This window comes from Falco naumanni, chromosome 9 (genome assembly GCF_017639655.2).
Source record: "Falco naumanni isolate bFalNau1 chromosome 9, bFalNau1.pat, whole genome shotgun sequence".
In the NCBI taxonomy this organism is placed as follows: Eukaryota; Metazoa; Chordata; class Aves; order Falconiformes; family Falconidae; genus Falco; species Falco naumanni.
The window spans coordinates 24,851,997-24,874,158 of NC_054062.1; the positions used below are offsets into that span (position 1 = coordinate 24,851,997).

Below are 22,162 nucleotides of genomic sequence, written 5' to 3' on the forward strand. Positions count from 1 at the left end.
AGCTTTTCAAGGGAATTTGAGACTTACTGAGTACTATTGTTTATTTTATTAAATCTGGTGAAGCACAGTGTGTTCTAGAAGTCTAATATTCCTTGAGCCTGGAAATGTTTCTAGTGTCAAAGAACACTTCTAAAAAATTTGGCTATATCTGATATAACCTTAATAGGATTTAAAGTATAAAATTGACAGAAGTGGGGACCAAGGCAGTTGCATTAAATTGTTATTAATGCTTCTTGCATACACTGTATTTGGCAATTTGTTAACTCTGTGCCATACTTTGTTCATTACATGTGCGTGGTACCTTCCCCCCCCTCCCCCCCCCCCCCCCCCCCCCCCCCCCCCCCGAGAAACTTAGGTATGAAGAAATCTGTAGGGAAAAAATGACCTTAAGGGAAGATATTTACAAAGTGTCATAGACATCAACTTGTCTTGTAACATTGTGTATCTGTTAGGGCTATCTAGATTTTTAATCCCTCAGGATTAGGTGGTTACCGTGTCGCTTGCAGAAGCGCAGTTAGTATCAAATTCTTTCCCTGTTTATATGGCTGTACTGCCGGCAGTTCCTAGCCATGGATTAGGAAATCGGTTTCTGAGATGTTGCTTTGAAAGTAGTGTTCAGAAGTTACAAAAAGAACTGCTTTGGGTGTAAGTAGACAGTGACTCTCATGTGAAAAACTAAAGCTTTTATAGCGAAGTGGCACTCAAAACTGTGAAGTGTTTCTCTTGTTTCTTCATATAGAGGTTGTTACTGATATTTTGGTCTCCATGGGATTCAGAAATACAATGTAATGTGGAATGCTGAGTTTGAGTTTGAGAAGTGTGTGTGTGGATTACCTGGAAAATTTAACTTAGATTTTGAAGAGAAGGCCTGTGGTAGGCAGTTTCTTAGAAGGCTGAGTGATCTCCAGTGTTTCTTCACTTAGCATCAAATAATTGTTTTTAGATCTACTGGATGTCCTAAACAGGACTCCATTCTTCGAACAGACCTGAGGCAGTAACAGGTCTGCTAAGACCTTTTTATTGACATAGCAACTATGAAATTGGAGCAAGGCTGGTTGTTCTAGAAGGCTGATCTCCAGATGTTTGTCTTTGTAACAGTTTGATGTTCTTGACTAGAAACCCGTTATTTGATTAACTTGAACATATTCTAAGCTTCTGCTGTAATTCAGTGACATTGAGAAACTTAGTATGCAGAAAGTGTGGGACTGCTGTCTTCTCTCAAGTTCAGATCACACATGCTGCTTTCAAGCAGAGAACTTCCAACTAGACTGAAAACAAAAATTATGAGGGAAGTGGGTGGCCTCAACCAAAGTGCAATGGATTAAATGTTTTACTTCCTTAACTATGAAAGGCCAATAACATGCTGTACTTCGGGAATTCTAGAAGGTCTGGAGTAAATGAGATGGAGAAGTCTGGGCAGTGTCAAAAAGCTGCACAGAACTGCTTGGCTTGAGGAAGGCCTAGGTGATGATAGGAGCTGAAATTACTGTGTGTATAACTCAGTTAAGTGCAGCGTAAACTGTTAAATATACCTGTAGACACTAAATTCACTGTAGCTTCACAGAAAAGATACTCGGGTGTAACTTTGAAATGCTGAATGGCCATCATAAAAGATGTGTTCTCTGTCATGTGACTTTTGCATCACTCCAGTCCCAAGGGATTTCTTTCTGACTACAGTCTTCAGCAGTGATCCAGTACCTACTTCAGATGTCTGTCTCAAATCTGAATAAGGGAAAGGCAATCTGAGAAAGCGAACGAGGAAATCAAACAGGTCTTGGTTTCAGCAGTATTGCTGTTGAAGCTGTCCCTGGTCCTGCCACTTGTTCCTGCTGACACAACTGGGCTAGGCCAGAAAATTGTTCCTGTCCAGAAATAAGGCAAGCAAAACTTGATTCCACCCCCCCCCCATTGTCTTCTGTATGTACCTGTACAGCTGTTTGTATTGCCAGTGAAAAGTGTGAATAGAAATGCCTGATGTTAAGTAGCCTTTCTTCTGTCCCGTGTTGCTGTCAAGGAGGAAAAATAAAAGCTCAGTGTAATCCCAGTTGTAGCTGGACACAAAATACCTTACAGAAACCAGGTGCTTCTCCTGAGAAGCACATCTGCAGGCATAGTTTACAGAATTGATGATGTGTATCTGAAGCTAAAATGTTAGTAAGATTGAAAGAGTTGCTACATGAAATGATGGTAAACATTACATGACATCAGAAGTGAGAGAGAGATTTATCAGTCACTTGCTCTTTGTGAAAATTTCCACTAAACCCCGAAGGCCAGGCTGTCTTATAGCCGTTTACTGCAGTTTCTTGCATCTGTGTGTTGTTTTTTTTTAAAGAAGGTTCACTGCTCTCAGTCTACACTGACTAATGCTGCATCACATCTGGCAATTTCAGTTCCCACAACTTATTCGGCACCAAATTGTTTTGCTGCTATAGTCTTTTGTTACAAAGTTGTCAGCAGCTGTGCTTATGTTTCTCTGTTTCCAGAGGAATATCAGGGCTCGCAGATTCTTTAGTGCATAGGCATAACCCGAGGAGTGAATGAAGGATAGGTAAGAATATTTCTGCTAGTATTTAGTTCTGTCGACACAGGAGTAACAATAGTAACACAGCTATATCTTGTGTGCAAGAGTTGTCATTGTGCTCTTGATAACTGTTGTCGTGCAAATGACCATAAAACTGGAGGGGGCTGTTAGGCTTAGTTGTGCTCCCTTTGCGTTTGCACCTTGTGTCATAGACTCACAAATGCCCTGCTTGAAGTGTACTTTCAAATGTGACATCAGTGGTGACAACTGGTTACTGTAATTTGCTCTGTAGTTAGTACGAATTCTGTGCTCCTGTCTTTCAGTGTTAAGACACTTCTCTCTGTGCGCTGATCTGTTTGGTTTAGTTTTTTTTTTGTTTAAAGTGGGTAACTTCTGCCCCCCTGCCCTGCTTTCAGTTACCCTTTCATTTATGTGTAGCTGCCTGCATCACCCACTGGTTTCACCTAGGTTATCCTTTCTGTTGAGACAAAACTGAACAGTCCATCTGAAAAGGCTAAGGATACTTTTCCAGAGTTTCTGGGAAGCCTTCTCAAAACATCAGGTGTGCTTCATATTCACTGTAGCGATCATTCAGCTTCATTCCCGTGATTTAGGTTCTTCTTTTCTTCTGTTAGGTTCTTCTTTTCTTCTGTTAGGTTCTTTATCAGAATTTAGATATACTGGCATATAAGATTTTTCAAGATGCTGTTAGCTAGCTGGATTCAGAAGGCATACTCTTCATTGGGGCAATTATGTAGTGGCTTATTGTGGTGATTTAACATCAGACAGATTTTACAATCACAAATAACAGAATAAAAAAGCCCTTAGCAGTTTTTACCTTACAGGTGAGCTTAGTGTATTTACCTCTCAACTAAGAAACATTCAATAAACTTTCACGTGTCTATGCTATTTGTGGAAGATCATCGATTTTCAGTGATGAGTGATACAACTATATTTAGTTTCCTAAGTAGAATCACATTTTCATTTCCCTTTGCAGAGTCCTGCATAGATTTTAAAAATCTATGTAGATTTTTTTTTGAGATCCAGAAAGAAGAGAAGAATATATTGAGTTAATTCAGTAATGAATGATGATATAACTGACCTCCTGTGATAAAGGAGGTAAAAACAGAGTCACACTCCAAGGGTTTGCTAGATCAAAGCTGTGGTTTGGTAGAGCTTTTTTCTGCTAGTAGTCCTCATTTAAATGAATTCAGCAGCTTGTGCTTACCCTTTCTGGGCTGTTTTTTAGCTGAATTGTTTAAGTAGGTGGCTGTGTGTTGCAAACAGAATGATGTGGGGCAGGACTGAGTTGCTGGGGGAAGGCAACCCTCTTCAAATAGGGCTGCTATGGAGTATGAAATGTTGCTAGTATCTCAGCCACTCTAACTCACACTTCTGCACCATGCCAATGCGTATCTTTTGTGGCTGGGCTGGAAGGCACTGGTGTCCTGTGCTTCCACATATACAACTTTTGATGGAGAGGGAGGGTTCCTCTATGGTTTAAACTGACTTGGGCCTCTGCTATACATACTTGTGGCATGCTGTTTCTGACAGCACACCTGATACTGGCTGATTTGTGGAATGAGCATTACTATGGTCAGGAAATAAAGTGGAGCAGTGAATAGATGTTGCTGGAAATCTTCTCTTGTGTGGGAGGCATTTTCCAGGCAGATAAATTCTGTCTTTTGCAAGGCTATTCTTATGCTTCTGCCAGGGGAGCATGGGATATGGGGATAAACACTGGTAATTAATGAACGTCATTTTAACTTTGCTTGGGAGTGAAGCATTAACATGTGGTCTCCAACAGGAAAAAAGTTTGAAGGTTTTTATTTTGCAGCAATAAACAATGCAACACTGTTGGATATGGAAAAAATAGCCCTGAGTTTGAGAAACATTTGGGTCTCTGTATAAAAACTTCTGTTCTGTGGTGATGCTATTGAGCACTCTTTCTTGGGCTATTTGATTCTCTTAATCTGTTTATAAACTTCTAGCTAGCTGATATAGTTTCTTCTCAGTGAAAGTTGTACCTGGTTGCCTGCTGGAACTCTAGACCTGGAATTGAACAAATAAGCACCGTCTTTGAATTGAGATACTGAGAAACAACTCCCACTTCACTTTTTAGTGTTAAAGTTTGTTTGGGGCTTTTTTTTTTTTTTTAATTTATATCTTATTCTGCCATTAAGTAAAAACTGACTTTTTAAGAATACATAAAAAGTTGGTAGTTACTGAGATTCTTCTGCTGTCATGCTTTGCCATTTTGTGATATCTGTATTTTCTGGTTTATTTTCTAAAGTAATAAAATGCATGTATTTACATGAGAAGATTCCAGTCAGGTCCTGCATATTGGTGGTGACTGGCTGTGAAGAAAACCAGATAGTCGTATAATAAACCTCCTGATCTTGAGTTAAAATGTGAAACAAAAGCCCACAACCCCCAACCTGAACAACTAGCCAGATTAGTGATGCCGTATCTACAAATCGGAGGATCTTCCCACCCCCGCAAATCCACATGAAGATTACAGTTCAGTCTGCCAGAGCAGTTGCTGTATCTTGAGGTGATGTTGAGACAGCCATTGCAGAGAGTCCTTGGCTTTTTCTGAATTCTGCTACTGAGGCTTATGATTAGAGATAAGATGGTTGCATGCCTTCATGCAATTCTCACACACACACACACACACACATATATCACATACACAAAAATATTCCTTGTGGGAGTGGGACAGGTGATTGTCTGCATTATGCCTTTTGCCTTGCTATACTCTGTACTCTCACAACAAGCTTTATAACTTGTCACATCTGGGTTTTCTTGGAGGTGACTTTTCAGTTGTAAACGGTGAGATAATCTGCCAGTTAAGAGTGCCAATGTAGGATGGGGAGACCTGTTCCCATTTCTATCACTGCAAAGCAGCCTGATAACTTGCTTTCTTTGCTTCTCTGTTCTCCCCTGCAGAGGGGAGAGATCTTACCCCGTTTAGGGGATTTGGCAGGGCTCTTTCCTGTTGTGAAGGCAAGTGCATTGCAGTACTGTAGTTGAGATATGTAGCTGATTTCTGTCATATTTAGCTCATTAACTTTTAAATGCCTTGCTGCAAGTTTGATATTGCATCAGAGAAAATGTGCCTAGGTCTGATTCTCTGAGGAAAAGGAATTGCTTGGTTGAGAGGGATGCTTGGAGAAAAGACTGAGGATGGCCTGCTGCAGCTTCTTTATTAAAATTACAGACCATTAGTGGAATTTTAATGAAGTCTTGCAGAATGGATGCTCAGAAGTACTTCTGCTATGGCAGCAGATAAGTACTGTTCATATGTTTTTGTTCCTTTTTTGATTTCTCAGTTTATTGCTGTGGTGAGTTACTGTAACAGTGAAATGGCTGTTTGACAAAACATGTACCTTGTTGGCTTCAAATGTAACTTCTCTACTGGAGATGCTGTTCTACAGTGAATAAAACATTAGTCTAAGGCCAAAGGATTCTTTTTCTCTTGAGCTCCGAGGGCCTGTTTAGGGACCTCAGCAGATGATACCACATATTTTGTCTTGGGAACACAAGATGTTCTGGTGAAAAAAAAGCTATAGAAGAGCTACGTGTTGCTATATAGGACTTGGTTATACCTGTTACTTTAAACAGTACCTGTCTTAATATCCTTAGTTGTTTTCTTTTGTACATATGTCTGTATTGCTCTTACAGAACCAGGTTATTGATATTTAAGGTCCCTGGAAAGACCTTGGATTTACTAAGGCATCTGTTGTCTCTGGAGCAGGGATGTCTGCAGTAAGTCCCTGAGCAGTGCAGTTCCGTTAACAAGAATGTGGAAGCATGAACTTTGAAAAATTGCTGAAGATGCACAGCTTTTTCTTTGCTGCCCAGGAAGCTAAGACAAAGTTGGCTTAACTGGTAGTTGGAGTACTTAACTGGGCTCCATTCAGATAACGAGATCGCTCATCTAGGTGGATGGGAGTTTCTTTTATTTTGTTGCATGAATAAAAGAATATTCTCAACTTATAATTACATGCATGTCCTGAGATTTGGTGTATATTAATAACTGTCCTGTGACTTTTTTTTCTCCTCCCTTGTTGCTTGGTCTTGCTTTTCTATTAAGATGCCTGTGACTGAAACATTCAAGTTTAATAGATTTTTGTCCTGAAAGAGACAGAATTCCCGTGTTACACATAGACTGTAGGATTTTTCTGAATTAATTCCTGTTTCAAATCCCATAGCTGTGGATAAATATATCCAATCTTGACCAGAAAATCTAGGCACGAGAAATCCAATAAGAACCTGATGTGATGGTGGTGGCTCTTGCTTCCTACTAGTTAATGAGACTCCTATCATGATGAATGTAAGTGCTGGGGGAGAGTACAAGGGGAATAGATCTTAGCGGCCAGCCCACGCTTCCCTAAATAACACCTCCAGAATCCTAAGGTAGGGAAAGCGTCAGTCTGGTCCTGGAGTGCATATCTTGTGTCTTTAGTTGGACACTTGTAAAATTAAGAGTGTCTAATATCTGGCTGAGTTTGATCAGCTTCTGATTTCAGCTGCTGGATCTGGGTATGTCTTTGAGAAGCTATTTTTCCTGTTTGAGATGTGTGTTTTGTGGCTTTCTTCATTCCCCTCCACCACCCTTCAGAAGTAGTGTTTAATTGCATTTGCTTTGGTAATCAGCCTCTGTGACCCGGGCCTTTTGTTATTTGCTGTTCTTTCTGTCTTTGTGTATCCTGCAAATTTAGTGACTGCTTTCTTCCAAGTCACCAACTAAAATGTTAAATGACAGAGGGCCAAGAACCAATACTTGATGGACCTCGCTAGCAGTGGTTTCTCATTGACACGAACATTTCAAGAGTTGTCACTTAATAGATTTTTAAAATGGTTTATATGTATTTGGCTGATTTTTGTTTGTTTTGTTTTGGTCGGGTTTTTTAATTTTTTTTTTTTTTTTTCCTGGCTGGTTTTAGTCAAAATGTGTTGTGTCAGCCCAAAAATGTTATGTAAATCTAAAAATATTCTATCAAACCTGTTACTGTTGTTAATGAAATTTTGTTTCATAAAAGTAAAATTAAGTAATTTTTGTAAGCTCATGTTGATTGACACTGTTTTTGCTGTTAATTCCTCAGTAGTCCTCTGAGCTGTTCTTGTTTTTGAAAACCTTTACCAAGTTGAGACCCCAGTACTTACCTATTTAATGTTTTGACATTTCAAAGGGATGATTTTTTTTTTTTTTTTTTTCCTCCAGCCCATGGGAACTTCCTCAATATTCCAAGACTTTCTGGAATTAAACACTGCTGCAAACATTCTCTGAGTAACTTCCAGGAAAAAAAAAATAAATCACCTCCATTGCAATTCAAGACTGTTAACTTAAAAATGTTAAATAACAGCACCTTGATAGGTTTTGTTGAATGATCATATGCCATTCTGTTGAATGTTAATATACTACCATATTCTTGTAAACTTTTTTTTTTGATAACATGCATATGTACCTTCTTTTTGATTTTATCTTTGCTTACTTCAAAGCTGTGTTTATCTCTTTGCTCTGACCTTTGTAACATTTCTGAATTTTGATTTATGTTCTTTGCTTTGAATCCCTCTTTCCCTTTTCCAACCTCTTGTCTCCTCTGTGCTTTTGCTCTTAGTTGCACTGTGGCTTTGGATTTTTGGGGGTTTTGTGTGGGATATTTTGTTTTCTTTTTAATGAACAGGTCCAATTTTTTTTTTTTTTCCCATGATACTGTTTTGAGGGTTTCTAGTATAAAGTTCCTAAATAGTTAAGAAATTAAAACAAAAGATGTAGACAACTGTTGTCTTAATTGATTTGACTCTATTTCCAGCTTTTTGAAGTTGTCCTTTTAAAGTGCAAAGTGCTATGTATTAGGCTGATTGCTTATTATAAATAAATGCTGATGAATCAGTTACCTTATTTTCTGTTGGAGTTGGTCTACAAATCTATTATACTTAACTACTGCCCTGCCTGGTACTTACTTAGTCTATTGAGATCTAGCTTACAAATCGATATTCAGAGATTAGGGCTGAAGAGTTGATAACTATGTATGTTGGGTTTTATTTTCTTCCTCCAGGGTCCTTGCTATGTTCCTGTTTATTTGGAGTTCTTTAATAATTTATGTAATAGTAAAGGTGGATTGTGGCCTTTCGTTTCTTTACTACTCTCAAAATTATTTGAATTCTAATTAGTGGTACAAGCTTTACTGCTTTGACTAGATACGTATGTAGGGCTGAATTATGTAGTGAGTATTAAAGGGTATGTTTGAGCTGTGCTGTTGCAGGGAAAAAAAAACCATTGTTTGAAATGCTAGGCTCTGTGTTAGTGGCAGTCCAGAAATGCATCCCTATCTCCTGAAGATCTTGCATTCCTGTTTTTTAAAGGGTTGAATGTGTCTTTGGCTTATCCACATTGCTAGAGATCAGCTAGTAAAGTACTGTCTTGGACTATCAACTTCTCTAATAGTGTTATCTCAAGGAGCCTGGTAGCTACTTCATCATTACAAGTGCTCTCGGTTTTAAGGCAAAAGATATGAGGATCTAACTGGATTTTATTTTTTGTTGTTGCAAAGCTTGAAGGTAAATTTTTAAGCAGCAAACTATAATTACAGTTTAAATTTATGACTTAAAATATTTGGTTACAGAAGGGAGGATGAAAATGCCAGAAAAGGTGAAAATAAAACTATTTAGGTGCAGAGACAAAACTAGTGAAATTTGACCATACTGAAAACTGTATAGTCAACTCTCTCTTTTTGTTTTCTATTTTTTTAGTTTTAATTTTTGTGTTTGTTACCTCTAGCATAAAAGTTTTGTCAGAGGATGCTTTAAAGAATGTTTCTTAAATATTGCTTTACTTTTAGAACAAACAATTGTAAAATAGTAGTAAGTGTGTAACAACCTCTACGTTTAAAAAGTTATTCCACCCTTGCTCCAGTACTAAGGGTTTTCTTTGTTCTTTATGGGATTTTTTTTTTTTTTCCTAATTCTTCACTTGCTGGCAAGCCTTCTGAGGTAGAGAAGATGTTTGATGCTTTGTAAATGTATTTTTTAAAAAAGAACAAACACCTTTTTTCTAAGTTCTTACACTAACACCCAAAAGACATTTTTCCTTGTGTAGGTCACCAGTAACATTATAAGGGTTAAATGTATGGTTGCTTTAATTGTGAGGAATGTATCTAAGAGAAAGCTCTGAAATACTGGGATCTTCTTCCCTTTTTCTCTTTTCTAATTCTGTTATTCCTGCAACTTTTCCACTGGCCCTGCTCTTCAGCTGCTGTGAACTGTCAGACACTGAAATACAGATGATGAAAATATAGAAACTGGAATTCAAGAGAGGCAGCCATGTTAATTTCTGTTCCATTTGAAATGCAGGAAAATATCATCTGCCAAATGGAAAAGGACAGTCGGTGGGAAAAGAAATGTTCTTTTCAAGCTTCTAAGAGCAGTGACAATGGAGAGAAAAAATACTATAAAAAGTAGGCAGCTCCTTTTTCAAGATTTTGTTTTCAATGTATTATGCATGATTAACTGTACACAGTTGCTCTTTTGGAGTCCTGAATGACTGAATACTACATTGCAGGGCTTATACTGTCTTTACTGCATTGCACTTTGCATTTGGGGGGGAATAGGGCTCAGCTTCATGGCAGTTTTGCCAGTCTTTAGTATAATTTTTGAATACATTCATACTTCCCTTATTTGCCTTTTTTAATGTCAAGCATTACACATAAGATGTTCTGCTGTTGCTATGCAACTGCTAAATCCAATATTTAATATTAATAAAACCCGAGTGGCATTAGCATCACTGAGAACAGTGGGCTAGCAAACTATGATTGTACAATATCCAGGCTGTAAAACTTGGCAGGGACTTCAGTGTGCAATTGCATGCATGGCAAACTGTGGGGCATGAGTCACTGGCAGTTACTATTTTAAGAGTCGTGAGTTTGAGTAAAATTTCTGAGCTCTTTGGATTTTTATTTATATATATAATATAATTTTTTAAACAAAAGGGTAAAGAATGAGATTGATTAGCTGTTTTTTTCAAGGTTTCATTTCAGATACAAATTCTGAGGGATCACTACCCATAAAAGAGTCAGCATTATAAACCTATGGGTCAATACCCTGATTCTCCTATTTTTCTTCTAGGTCAGGTTGGTCGGCCCTTTCCCACTGTTCCTGCCACTTCCTGAAGCCTGAATTGGCTTTTTTTGGAGGCAGTGCTACTTCTCTGCCTGACAAGGTGCTGTTCAATGAGATGTTTTTTCTAGTTTCTCCTCTTCCACCTTGTTTTCTGATCTCTCCCTGTTTCTCTTTACTCTTGACTGTTATTTCACCGTCACTCAATTTTTGTTTGTTTTCTTTTGTTTGGTTGGTTTTGTTTTATTCTTTGCTTGGTCCTTTCTGAGATTAGATTTTTAGTGTCAGCCTCTGATGTTAGATCAAGGATGGTGGTGTACCCCAGCAATACTTTGGCCATCTAAGTTGTGTTACAGGCCACCAATTCTCTAGGGTTCTGAATCTGATATCTGAAGATGCTAGTGCCCTGGCACTCTTGCTGACACCCGGGGAGGGGGTGTAATGCTACTTGTCCTTTCCTTTTGAGGTATGCGTTCCAAAAGATAGCTTTGATATTAGGTCTGTATTAAGTCAGAGTTATTTTAGAATGACTGCTCTTTTGCAATGTAATAATGGATCTCCTTCATGGCATGTGATCATTTAGATTTCGACTGTTTTCTTAAAGTGACTATTTCAGGTAGTTTATCTGTCCCTGATTCACCCTGCAAGTTTCTCTAAATTTGAAACTGTATTTTTGTGTCTTTTTTTTTTTTTTTTTTTATCATTTCCTCTGCCTCTCAAAAGATTTAGGCAAGTAGGAGAAGCTGCACCTAGATGTATGCAAACTGTTACTAAACCTACAAAGCAAAAGTGTTAAATGGGGGAGACGCCATACAGTAAGTTGTAGCCTTGAGTTTTATGGTCATATTTGGAACCCATTTTTATAAGCAGGTGGAATTTGTCTGTCCCCCTTAAAGTATTCTTTGTACTTTTCATATTCACTCTGCTAACCTGTCTACTCACAGTATTGCGTAGTTAATAGCTCTGTAGATTTTACTGCCAGCAGGGGTTTAGTGTAATATTGATTTAACATTTCCAAATAATGGCAGTAATTTCGGTAAAGGTTTTTCCTCTTTTGGAATAAACTAAAATTGGTTAGATTTCTTTTAAGTGAGGCATAAATCATGGCATTGAAGTAGATCGCACTGTGTATCTTAGATGTGGATCTGCGATTGGAAATTGGTTCCTTAGTGGCATGGCACTGCTGAATCCCTTTCCTTTTGAATTTTATCTCCTCAATCCTGTAACTCTTCTGGAAACACAGATTCTAACATTTGCTGAAATTCAGAAAAGTAACTGAATGCCACTCAGATGGAAGAATGTATGTTGGTTTTTTTTTAAATTGGGGAAAATGTACCTTATTTTAGTTTGGAGATTCAGGCGAGAGAATTTTTTTCATATAGAAACTACCTGGTCATGTTGTAGAATGTACAGCTTCCTATTTTCTTTTCAAAATGGTTTATTTCAATGTGGTAATGTTCTTTGTTTTTAACCTAGCTATTTACAAAAGTACAGGAGTCGATGGACTCTAGATTGTGCTATGATTTGTCAGTAATTCAGTCATCACAATTGACCCATGTTTCTTGTAATACTTAGAGAAAACACGTTGAGTTCTGTTCTTGGAACAGATAAATATAGAACTGCTATTGTGAATATTCTTGTAGTGACGTACTTAATCTAGAAAGCTAACAATTCTTTTATTTGCTTTTAGGGTTTGAAAGTATTCTAGAAGGCCTGTTTGGACCTGGATTATTAAAAGATCTCAGTTTGTTTAAAGGTATTCAATCTCTATGTTTGTATCTTGTTCTGCATTTCTAATGACAGAAGCAGCCCCAGCTCTGCCTCTAGAAAATGTGTGTTACCGTGGTGATTTCTGCTTTTTTTTTTTTTTTTTCCCCCCTCCCCCAGGCAGTGCTCACAGTTAGTTTCATATTGGCTAAAATTACTAATGAGTGTGCGTTCATCTTTATGTAGCTGGGAGTGTATTTGGCAGTGCTCAGAAAAACAGATTTGTTGTGCATAGATAAAATGTATACAGTTTGGTAATCTGGGGATTTAGAAAAATGGCCGAAATGAAGTCTGCATCCTCAGAATGCAGGCAAGAATGTTGTGAAACAGGTCTTTAATTCAGCATTTCTCTTTTGGCTCCAGTTGTGTCGCGGTTTATGAATATGAAGTAATTTGCTATTCCTCTGATTTACAGACTGTGAGCCTGAAGGTGTTTCTGATTGGTCTTTTGATGAAAATTGTCTTTTCTGCTGCCTGAGAAGAGAAAAAGTGAAGGTAACAATGCAGATGTGTGAAGCTAGTAGTTGTAGGGGAGGGACAAAGGGAGGGAGTTTGCTGTTTCTAGTTAACTGAACATAGAAAATCTGTACTTCCTACCCCTTTCCCCTCCTTCAGAAAAAAAGGCTTTCTGAATTAAAATAGTGCAAGGTAATGAACAGTCTTGCCTCTTCTCTGCAACTTTTTCTTTGTAGTGTGTGATGCAGATATTTTTTTTCCTCTCTGTGTAGTGACTCATTCTGTTTAGTGTTTTTTGTTTGTTTTGGGTTTTTTGAGTTCTTTGTAAGAGATCTTGTTGGGATCATGATACCTTTCCCAAGGGGGCCAAACTGTGCCTTGTGCATGTTTACTACAGTCAGATGCTGGGCTTATCTTCAGTATGGAAATGTGGTCCATTTTAACAACCTAGAGTCTTGTTCTGTATCTTGGAATCTCTTTCCCAGTGGGCCATATCCTTTTATTAAAGGTCTAATATGTATGGTAGGTTTTGTACTATGCTTGTTTATAACCAAGTCAGAGCCTAAATGTGGACAAGTCAGCTTTGCCAACATAATAAACTTGCAGTTTGTTTTCTTAACGAGATTATAGCTGCATATGAAACAAAGGCTATCATGCTATACATGATTGTTGCTCAGGCCATGTGTTGAAATAATGATTGTTCTATAGCATAGGAAGGAAGGCTCATCTGTCTTGGCAAAACTTCATTCGCCAGAACTTGTAACTACTACTTCTTCCTGCACAATGTAAAGTAACACGCAGAGTGGATCTCTATCAACTTAGGGATGAAGCAAAAGCACTCTTTCCTCTGCAGCAGCTAACATGTTTGGCTGCATGGCTTGTTCATAAAAGAAGTACCTTGCCGACAGTGATACTTGTCATGTTGCCAGTTTATGCTTGTTTTTGTATTACAGTTTTAGTTAAGGCATGGGAGGAGGGTTAGGAATGCTTGCATTCACACCAGATGTAGGGCATAATAATTTCTTTCACCGACAGTGGTAGCAGGTAAGCTGTGTGGATGCTTGTGCTGTAAGGAGTTCTGTCTTGTTTGACTTATGTCATCTCACAAAAAGACAAAATTCAGTGTTTAGCACAGTTCTAGTAAAGTCACTGAATTGATTCAGAAATTTATCTTGTGGTAGGGTCAGAGACTGTTTGTGGTATGGGAGAATCTAACAGTGTATGGGTAGATCTTCAAAAAGACTGTTTACATCTCAGTTGTCCTCATAGGTCCACTGTAACTAAAATAAAGCCCCTGAAAATCTGTGATTGTTAGGTGAAGACAAAAAGTAAGAACACAAATACCTACCGTATAGTATGCTGATTAGGCGTGGTTATCCTGTCTTTTTCAGGCTTCTATACAACCTTTAGACAGAAGCTGAGATGCCACTATTTATATTTTCATGTACTTTGCTAAGCTTTTCTTTCTAGTTTTACATAGTGAAGTGTAGTCTGTGATTGTGAGTATTGCTGAAAGACTGGGAATGTATTCCTTATGCTAGTGGTAGTTATCATTTATGTTAAGATCCTCACATGGTTTTCCATTGTACTGTGTGGTAGCTTTTAAATGGCTGAAGGAAAAGATGCAGATGTGGTCACATCTGTTGTGCTCCATGGTATTTTGGCATCGGGAGTCTAAGGAGGCTTAAGGATTGTGTACAGATTGACACAGAACACACAGGGCTGTGCAGCATCACTAGGCAAAGGTGCTAGGTGAAGGGATTATGAGTTCTGAGCGGGCTGGAGAGAAATGTGAGTTAAGAAAGGCTGTGGTAGTGTCAGTCAGCCACTGTGGGCTGGAGCAGGATAATTTTTATAAATAAAACCCAAGCAATTTGTGTCACTTTACATTTTCAGTAGCCAAAAATACCTGTTTAAACCATATGGGGTTTTTTACAGCTGATTGATAAACAGGGACAGCAAAGAGAGCTTTGTATGCATGCTGCTGTGCTGCATGACCAGGGATCATTGGCTGGGGGAGTGGGGACAGGTGGTGAACCAGTCCATTCAAATCAGACTTGTGGCTTCTCTTTTAATCTTGGTGATTCTCCTCATGCTTGGCACAGGGCTTCCTTGGAGTATACAGGATTTTTTCTAGGTTGGTTGTGGGGGTGTTTGTGTTTTTTTGGGGGGTGGGTGGGATGTTGTTGTTGGTGGTTTTTTTTCTCCTTCCTGCCCCCCAGCCTCTATATCAGTTCTGTTTGGTTTTGGCTTTTTGGAGCTTTTTTGGTTTATTTGTTTTGTTTTGTTTTTAACGGAAGAATATGGGTCCTTTTAGACCTAGTGAGTTCTTGTATGTCCGCTGAGAGAGATGGCAGAGTGGGAGTGCTTCCTTTCCTCTGTGGGTACACCAAATTGCTGCACTGCTGGCTGTTGCTTATGTCATTAGTTTGCAATGCAGAGTTAAATATGACTTGTTTATGGGAGCCTTCAAATAGTATGGATTTAACATCATAATTTGAATTGAAACACCAGAGACTTAATTGTTACAAAAAAGCTTGTAACTTCATTTGGTATTTAGCCAAATGATGGGCAGTCTTCATCTGATGGACTGAACTAAATTAGAAATGGTAATAGTTTATTTGAAATCTCTGCTATTTAACATCTGTACTGATATCTTTATTTTAGAGATATCTTCTTTTTAGGGAGTTGCAGATTCAGTCTACTGTAACTGCTAAAACCTGTCTGTTTCTGTACACAAATTGGTAGCAGTTGTGCTTTCTGTGCTACATCCTTTATTCTGCTTTTTTTTGTTGTTGTTCATGTGCATCCTCTTACCTTTTTAGGAAAAGAACTGGGCAGGGTGGAATGATCTGGGTTTGTGCTTGTGTACTGCTGGGTCACAGAATTAAAAAGTGTGTCATTGATGTTGTAGCTGGGAGCAAGACAGCCACAAACCACATATTAAAACTTTGTGGCGCTATGGCTGGCCTTTTTTTCCAATGAGTACATCTCTACCAATGCCTCCTTTTGGATTAGCGGAATAATTATCAGTGTACTTGATTTTCACCTTTCAGTGACATATAGGTACCTGATCCGAGAAGTTCAAAACCAGTACAAATCTTCACGGGTTTTTTTCTGGATTTCATTTGCCCTTAAGAATTACCTGTAACTTAGGAGACCAGTAGTTGTGCTTAAGGAGAATTGAGTTCTGGACTGCAGGTTGAGAATTGGAGGCCAAGATTAGTTTATTGGCAGAGCTCTTTAAGGGGAAAAAATTACGCTTGCTCTCCCACCCATATCGGTGATGTTGGTTCTTACTTTTACAAGCAATCAGATTCAATTACATGAATTCTTCAAAGGATGGAGAACCATCTGCTGAAGTATTCTGAAAAGATTAATTTATTTGTAGCCGTAGTTCTACTTGCAAATACTGAGCAAATGCATGGAATTTTTGGCAGTCAAAATACAAGACAGTTTTTGATAGAGAAATGGACTTAAGAGTCTTCATTTGAAAGGGATAATAAAATACAAAGTAGGGAGCTGAAATCTTCCCAGAATATTTTTGCCCAAATCCAGAGGGTTATGTGCAACAATGTAAAGCTTTTAGAAATATACATTTTTTTCTTCCATGATATAATGCAGAATACACAATTGCTTCAGTATGGTATGATCAGGGAACAACTAGTTACCTAAGGAGCTTCTATCAGGTTATTAATGTGGGTGCAATTCTGCATGGGTGCATTGATGGGCATGAAAGACAAAAAAGACACAGCAGCTCTAGCAGCCTGCTTGTAGTGAGAGGAGGTAGATTGGGTTCTATGGGACCAAACCCAGTGAATTCTTATTTGGATGATCTGCAAATGTGGTAATTCTTAATTGCTTGTGGGCTTTATCCTTCAGAGGGAACATTTAAGGTAGTATAGTTTGCAAGGTGGTTGGAGTTTTTGGTTTGTGTGGGGTTTTTTTTTTGGTTTTTATTTTAATGAAGCGTTTCCTTCTAAAAGGTTGTGGTACAGAGAAGACCCATCAATTCAGATGAATTGAACTTTAAGTGTATTTGACTTACCTCTTTTTAATTATGGTTCTTAATTTTTCAGTGTGACTTGTTAAATAAAGTGACAGAGCCATCATTACAGAAGAAATCTGTGGCTTCATGTAGAATGTTTGTATCAAATGAGGGTGTCTCCAATGTAATTTGCTCATAGCTGGAGCTCAAGCCTAGTTTAAGATATTTATTTTTTTTAGAAAAGATGCAGATAGATAAAGCCAGAAGAAAGCACCAGTAATAAGAGGGGGAAATTAGAAAAAGAATCCTTAAAGAGGATTCAGCTGAGTATATGCATTTGGAAAAGAAAACACTAATGTAAAGCTACGTGAAGCAATTCATATGTATTTAAAAAAAAAGGGGGGGGAGGATGTCACAACTAATCTCATTGGTGAGAGCAGAACAAGAGGGATAATACTTCTAAGCATATTAACTATTTTGTAGATACATTTATAAGCTACAAAAATAGTGAGAGAAAGTGACTTCTAGGAGCATATTTTGGAGTTTCATGCTGTTGATGGCAGAAGGTTGAGTCTGGTCTTCAAAGTACCATAAAATACCTGGGCTTCAGTGTAAGGACCGCTTGTGATTCTTTCAGTTGTGAAGAAGTGTGGTAGGGTACAGCATGTGAAGGAGTAATTTTAAAATTCAAAGTTACTCTGATATGATTGGATGTTTCTAAAAGCTTGTAAGTAGTTGCTTTACACAAACATCTGAAAGGTAATATCATTCCATTACTTGATTATGATTAGTCATAATAACAGCCTCTGAATCTGGTGTCCTTTCATGATGGAGGAGCATAAACAGTAAGACATAAACTGTGGTAAGTGTCTGAATAATTCTGAAGAGAAGCTACCATTATAATTTAAAGTGTTAACTCATAGCATAATTGAAGATGGCAAAAGAAATACATGAAAATGAGTTGAAGCTGCAGAACTCTTACAATTTTTGATGGCTTTAGAATGTGTTTAAACTGTGTGCAGAGCTCCTAAGTGTGCTGGAAGATGCTCTAAAACATTTTTAATGGATTTCATCACTTTTAAAAACTCAAGCATTTAGACTGTCAATTTTCTATTGGGTGGTTTTAAAATAATTTGATATGGAGGCTAAAACCTGAAGAGGCTGTTGTAGAAAATCTCCAGCAGTGTTTAGTAGTAATGCAGGGTTATAGTTTTGCTTGTGCATGAATATCAATGCAAGCATATTGTATTTCCAATGATTATTTTTTTTCCTCTCACACTGCTGTTGGTAATAAATAATATTCAATATCTATGGATCAGCTACATTAAATTTCTTTTGAATTTGATAAATCTGACAGCAGTCATCTTAATAAGGAAACAATACTGTTTCTTACTACAAAAGTATGCATGTTCAGTAAGTGAGGGATGTCTTAAAACTAATTAAACCATCTGAGTTTTCAGTTGATGCCAAGCTGGGAACAGTTGTGAATGCTTTGAAGGACATGCTTAAAAATGAAAATTATCTCTCTGTAAATTTGTGAAATAGGACAGACAGACTTATTTTGTTGAGTTACAAGTGTCTGAAAAGTGATAGCATTGTAAAAGTAGTAAACTATTTTTGGGGCTATATCAAGAGAGGCATTTGTCTTAATATCTGAAGAGGCAAGCCTAAATGCAGGTGAAGCTTCATCAGGCTGTAGCAGTATAAACAAACTGAATCATTGAAATAAAAGCAACAAGAATGACTTGGTCTTGAAGGTAGGAGAAGAGACAGTCTCTGCTGCCTTTAAGGCTTGTCTACAGAAAATAGTAGATTATTCTCCCTTGTACTGGCTAAGAGTTAAAAAAACTGTGCAGTCTTAAGAAAAATGAAGTGTTGGAGAAGACAACCTTGGGATGCTGAAACATTCATTTCTTACTTTCTGTCTGATTTTGCAGTGGGGTGGGAGGTTGCATTGTATCCCTAGGGTCCATGGGTTGGCCAGTCAGCCATGGGTGGTCTGTGGGAAGCCTTCCTCCATTTTCTCCATGAAGGTGAAGAGGAATTATCTCGTACTATTCTGGCTTGTGGACACTTCCTGCTCCATCTGTGTGCAGCCTGTGGCTTAAACATGAAGCTGCTGTTGTCCTATCTATACAAAACCAGCCTGCATCATACCTTTCTCTTTGTGACAGCAGTTCAGCATTTAGAATTGCTGTATTAGCGTTTCCTGCAAGGAGGGTCCAACACTAATGCTGACAAGGCCAGGCTGTCCGGGATTAGGTGGTCTCTCAAGGTCACACACTGACCTTGCATTTTGAAAACCTGAGGTCTGTACTTCTAAGGCTCTTTGACTTAATTGTGTAGTTGTGCTGTATATCTTAATGTATAAAAGAGCTTTAGCCCTTTCGCAGCATGTGCAAACCACTCCGAGTATCTTTTCCTGAAGCTATATTGTTCAATACAGGAGTATTGCATGTTCACTGATGGGATTCCAGGGATGTTCTGGGGCATGGTTCCCACCTGAAGAGAAGCACAAAGAGAATAGAATGAATCCTGCATTATGAACACTATGTAAAATTAACTGGTTGTTTTTTTCCCAGGGTATTTGTAACCAGTGACAATGCTATCTAAATATTGATAGGTTTTTCTTCTTTCTGCTGCCTACATGTTGGTATTGAAAACTTTGATGTGATTTGGGACTGCAGAGTGAGAGGGTAAGCCTGAAGATAGTAGATCCAAATAATTGTTATTAGGAAAAAACAGTGCACGATGTTTTAAAAAAAAAAAAAAAAGATGTAAAAAACCCACCGCAACAGCAACAAAATACCAAAAAACTGAACCAACCATGTACCACCACTCCCCAAAACAAACAAAAAACCCTTCACTTCTGGGAGTTGACTTTGAATAGCAATCACAATCAAATATTAAATGTAGAAACTTGGTTTCCTTCTAGGGGTGAACCAGCTGCAAAAATTGCTGGTATGATGGTGACATAACTGATAAGAAAATAGTAAAAAAATGCAATAAACAGAAATCTTTCCAGTATTTTGACTCATGTAGTCAGTGCTGTACTGCAGATATCAGAAAATAGCTGGAGATTTTTCTTTTCTGTGCACCAGGTTAAATCTGACTCTCTTATATAACTATATGTAACATGGACGTGCTGCTTATGAACTTTGTTTCCACCAAGCTGCTAGGCTGGTACTCATTATGTGTTGTCTTAGTTGTAAAAAGTACTAGGAATATTTGAAATGCATTGTGTTGGCCAAGGGTTATTTTTGTTTTAGGCTTCTTACAGAGCTATAGTCTGTCGAAGGGCAGAGTATCAGATCAGGTTGAAGGGGTAATGTTTCCTTCAATTCTGAATTCTCTGTTTGTCTCTTGAATTAAAAGAAAGGTTTTTTGCGATGGCTTTTGGGACTCTAGCTAGAGGATGCTAGTTAATTCTAGCTGATCTTACCTAGCCAAATCTCTGGGCATCAGTTTGCAGAGGTTCCTTTTAAAGTAAAACTTAAAGCAGTTTGTCTGTAAATGCTTAAATATTCCAGTGATTGTTCCAACAGTTCTGTATGCCTAGATTACTTCTGTTATTAGTTAAATTTGCACAAATGTCTGCTTTTTACACAAACTGGTAAGCTGGGTTTACAATTAGCTTGATAATGCCTAAAAGATAATGGAGCTTGACTCAGAATGACTGTCAGTAACTAGGACAGATCCTGCATTAAACTTTGTCGGATGCAGAAACACAGTTTCAAAAAGAGGATGCAAGTATGCTCTATGAAGTCTCACCTGAAGAGTAACTCCTATAAAAATATTGAGCTTATTCTCCACAAGTATTTTTATTATGAAATCCTGTACAGATACTTCACATATTTTAAGTATCAGAAAAGTACAACTGCATTTTCAGCGGGTTCATAAAATGCTAGTGAACCGTGGGAGCACTATTACTGGTTACTGGTACAGGAGTACCTGGCACAGAGGTGAATGCTGTTAGTATAGTTAATCCATCAGTTCAAATTTTTATTCTTTAAGTCTATCTAAAAAAAAAAAAAAGCCAATCTTTCCTGTGAGAGCCAGCAGGTTTGAGAGCAAGCCTGGAATCTCTGGTAGGGAAGAAAGCATCAGTCGCTTTGTGAGGCCTTTACTTCCTCAGGCTCTTACCTTCACAGCAAACACGTTTTACTCTCCTGTCATCGCACGCTCCTCATCTTTTTATTTAGCATGAAATACTGCCTTGTCTCTGTACCCAGTCTGGTACAGTACCTCCCTTTACTTTTTGATAGAGAACTTTTGGAAGCTGTTGAATTACAAACCTGAGGTGAGAGCCTGTGTGGTTCAGGCCAGAGTCCACAGCATTTCATATTATTACCCTTTGCACGTAGTTCACGTGACTGCTGTGTTCGTTAATTTACTATGGGCTGGTTATGTAACCTTGCTTCATTAAATCTCTTGAAATTGAGACAGCACAAACTTTAGAATGACTTCTTGTTTTCATTTATTGTGAATTATAAACGAATTGCCAGTTCTTTCCTTCCCTTCTAATCCCATAAGGATATGAACCTGAAATCAACTTGTACGGTAGAGGCCCAAAACCCAGATGTAATGTAGATATTATGGTAACTGATACCTTGTAAAGGTTAACAAAACAAAACACTCCCTAAACCCAAAGAGTGGTTGTGTATGCATTCCTGCAGTAGGTAAATACAAGTAACTTTAATATAGCTCAAAATGGAAGTGGAGGGAGAGGGCCAGAGAAGAAATCGTTCTCTAAAGCAGGAGCAAGGCATTAAACTGAAAGAAATGAGGAAAGGGTTGTGTGTCTGGGGAGGGAAACCAAGTGTTTAGTTTTCATGTTTTTGTAACCATTGTCTTCTCGTTTCTTGAGTTGTATTTAAAATGAGTAATTTCTCCTGGCATCTCACACAATTTAACTATCCTAAAATACGTGGTTTGAAATATTCTTGTGATAACTCAGTTGCTTCCAGTTGTAAGAGATAAAATGAATTTTAATTCATTACAGATGTTGTAAGCAGCTAATTTAAGATTATTTCTCTTAAAAGTAGCTACTACTGAGCCTTTTCACAAAAGGACCTGTTTGTCGCTAATGCTTGGTCATTTGTTGCTCAGTTTGCATGAACATTGTGTAGAGTAAGGAGAACTTCCTGTGTTTTGCCTTCGACAGTTCTTGCTTGGAACTAAATAATAGCCAAAGAACAAGTGCAAGATGTGAAATTTGCAGCCAAATGTTGTAAAATATCTATATCTTCTTCTTTATACTGGCCTTTTATTTCCCGTAATGTTATCAAATCTTACAGGCTTCTGCTGCA

General features: G+C 38.0%; 1 protein-coding gene across 5 annotated transcripts in view; it reads left to right on the forward strand.

Moving 5' to 3' along the window:
• LCOR (ligand dependent nuclear receptor corepressor) overlaps positions 1 to 22,162 on the forward strand; it is an 87,502-nt gene that overhangs the window by 19,029 nt on the left and 46,311 nt on the right. For all 5 annotated transcript variants that reach the window (XM_040605245.1, XM_040605246.1, XM_040605249.1 and 2 more), the window contains exons 2-3: positions 12,333 to 12,398; positions 12,825 to 12,904. In XM_040605245.1, coding sequence (XP_040461179.1) covers positions 12,333 to 12,398; positions 12,825 to 12,904 — 146 coding nt within the window. The remainder of the gene's footprint in view (positions 1 to 12,332; positions 12,399 to 12,824; positions 12,905 to 22,162) is intronic.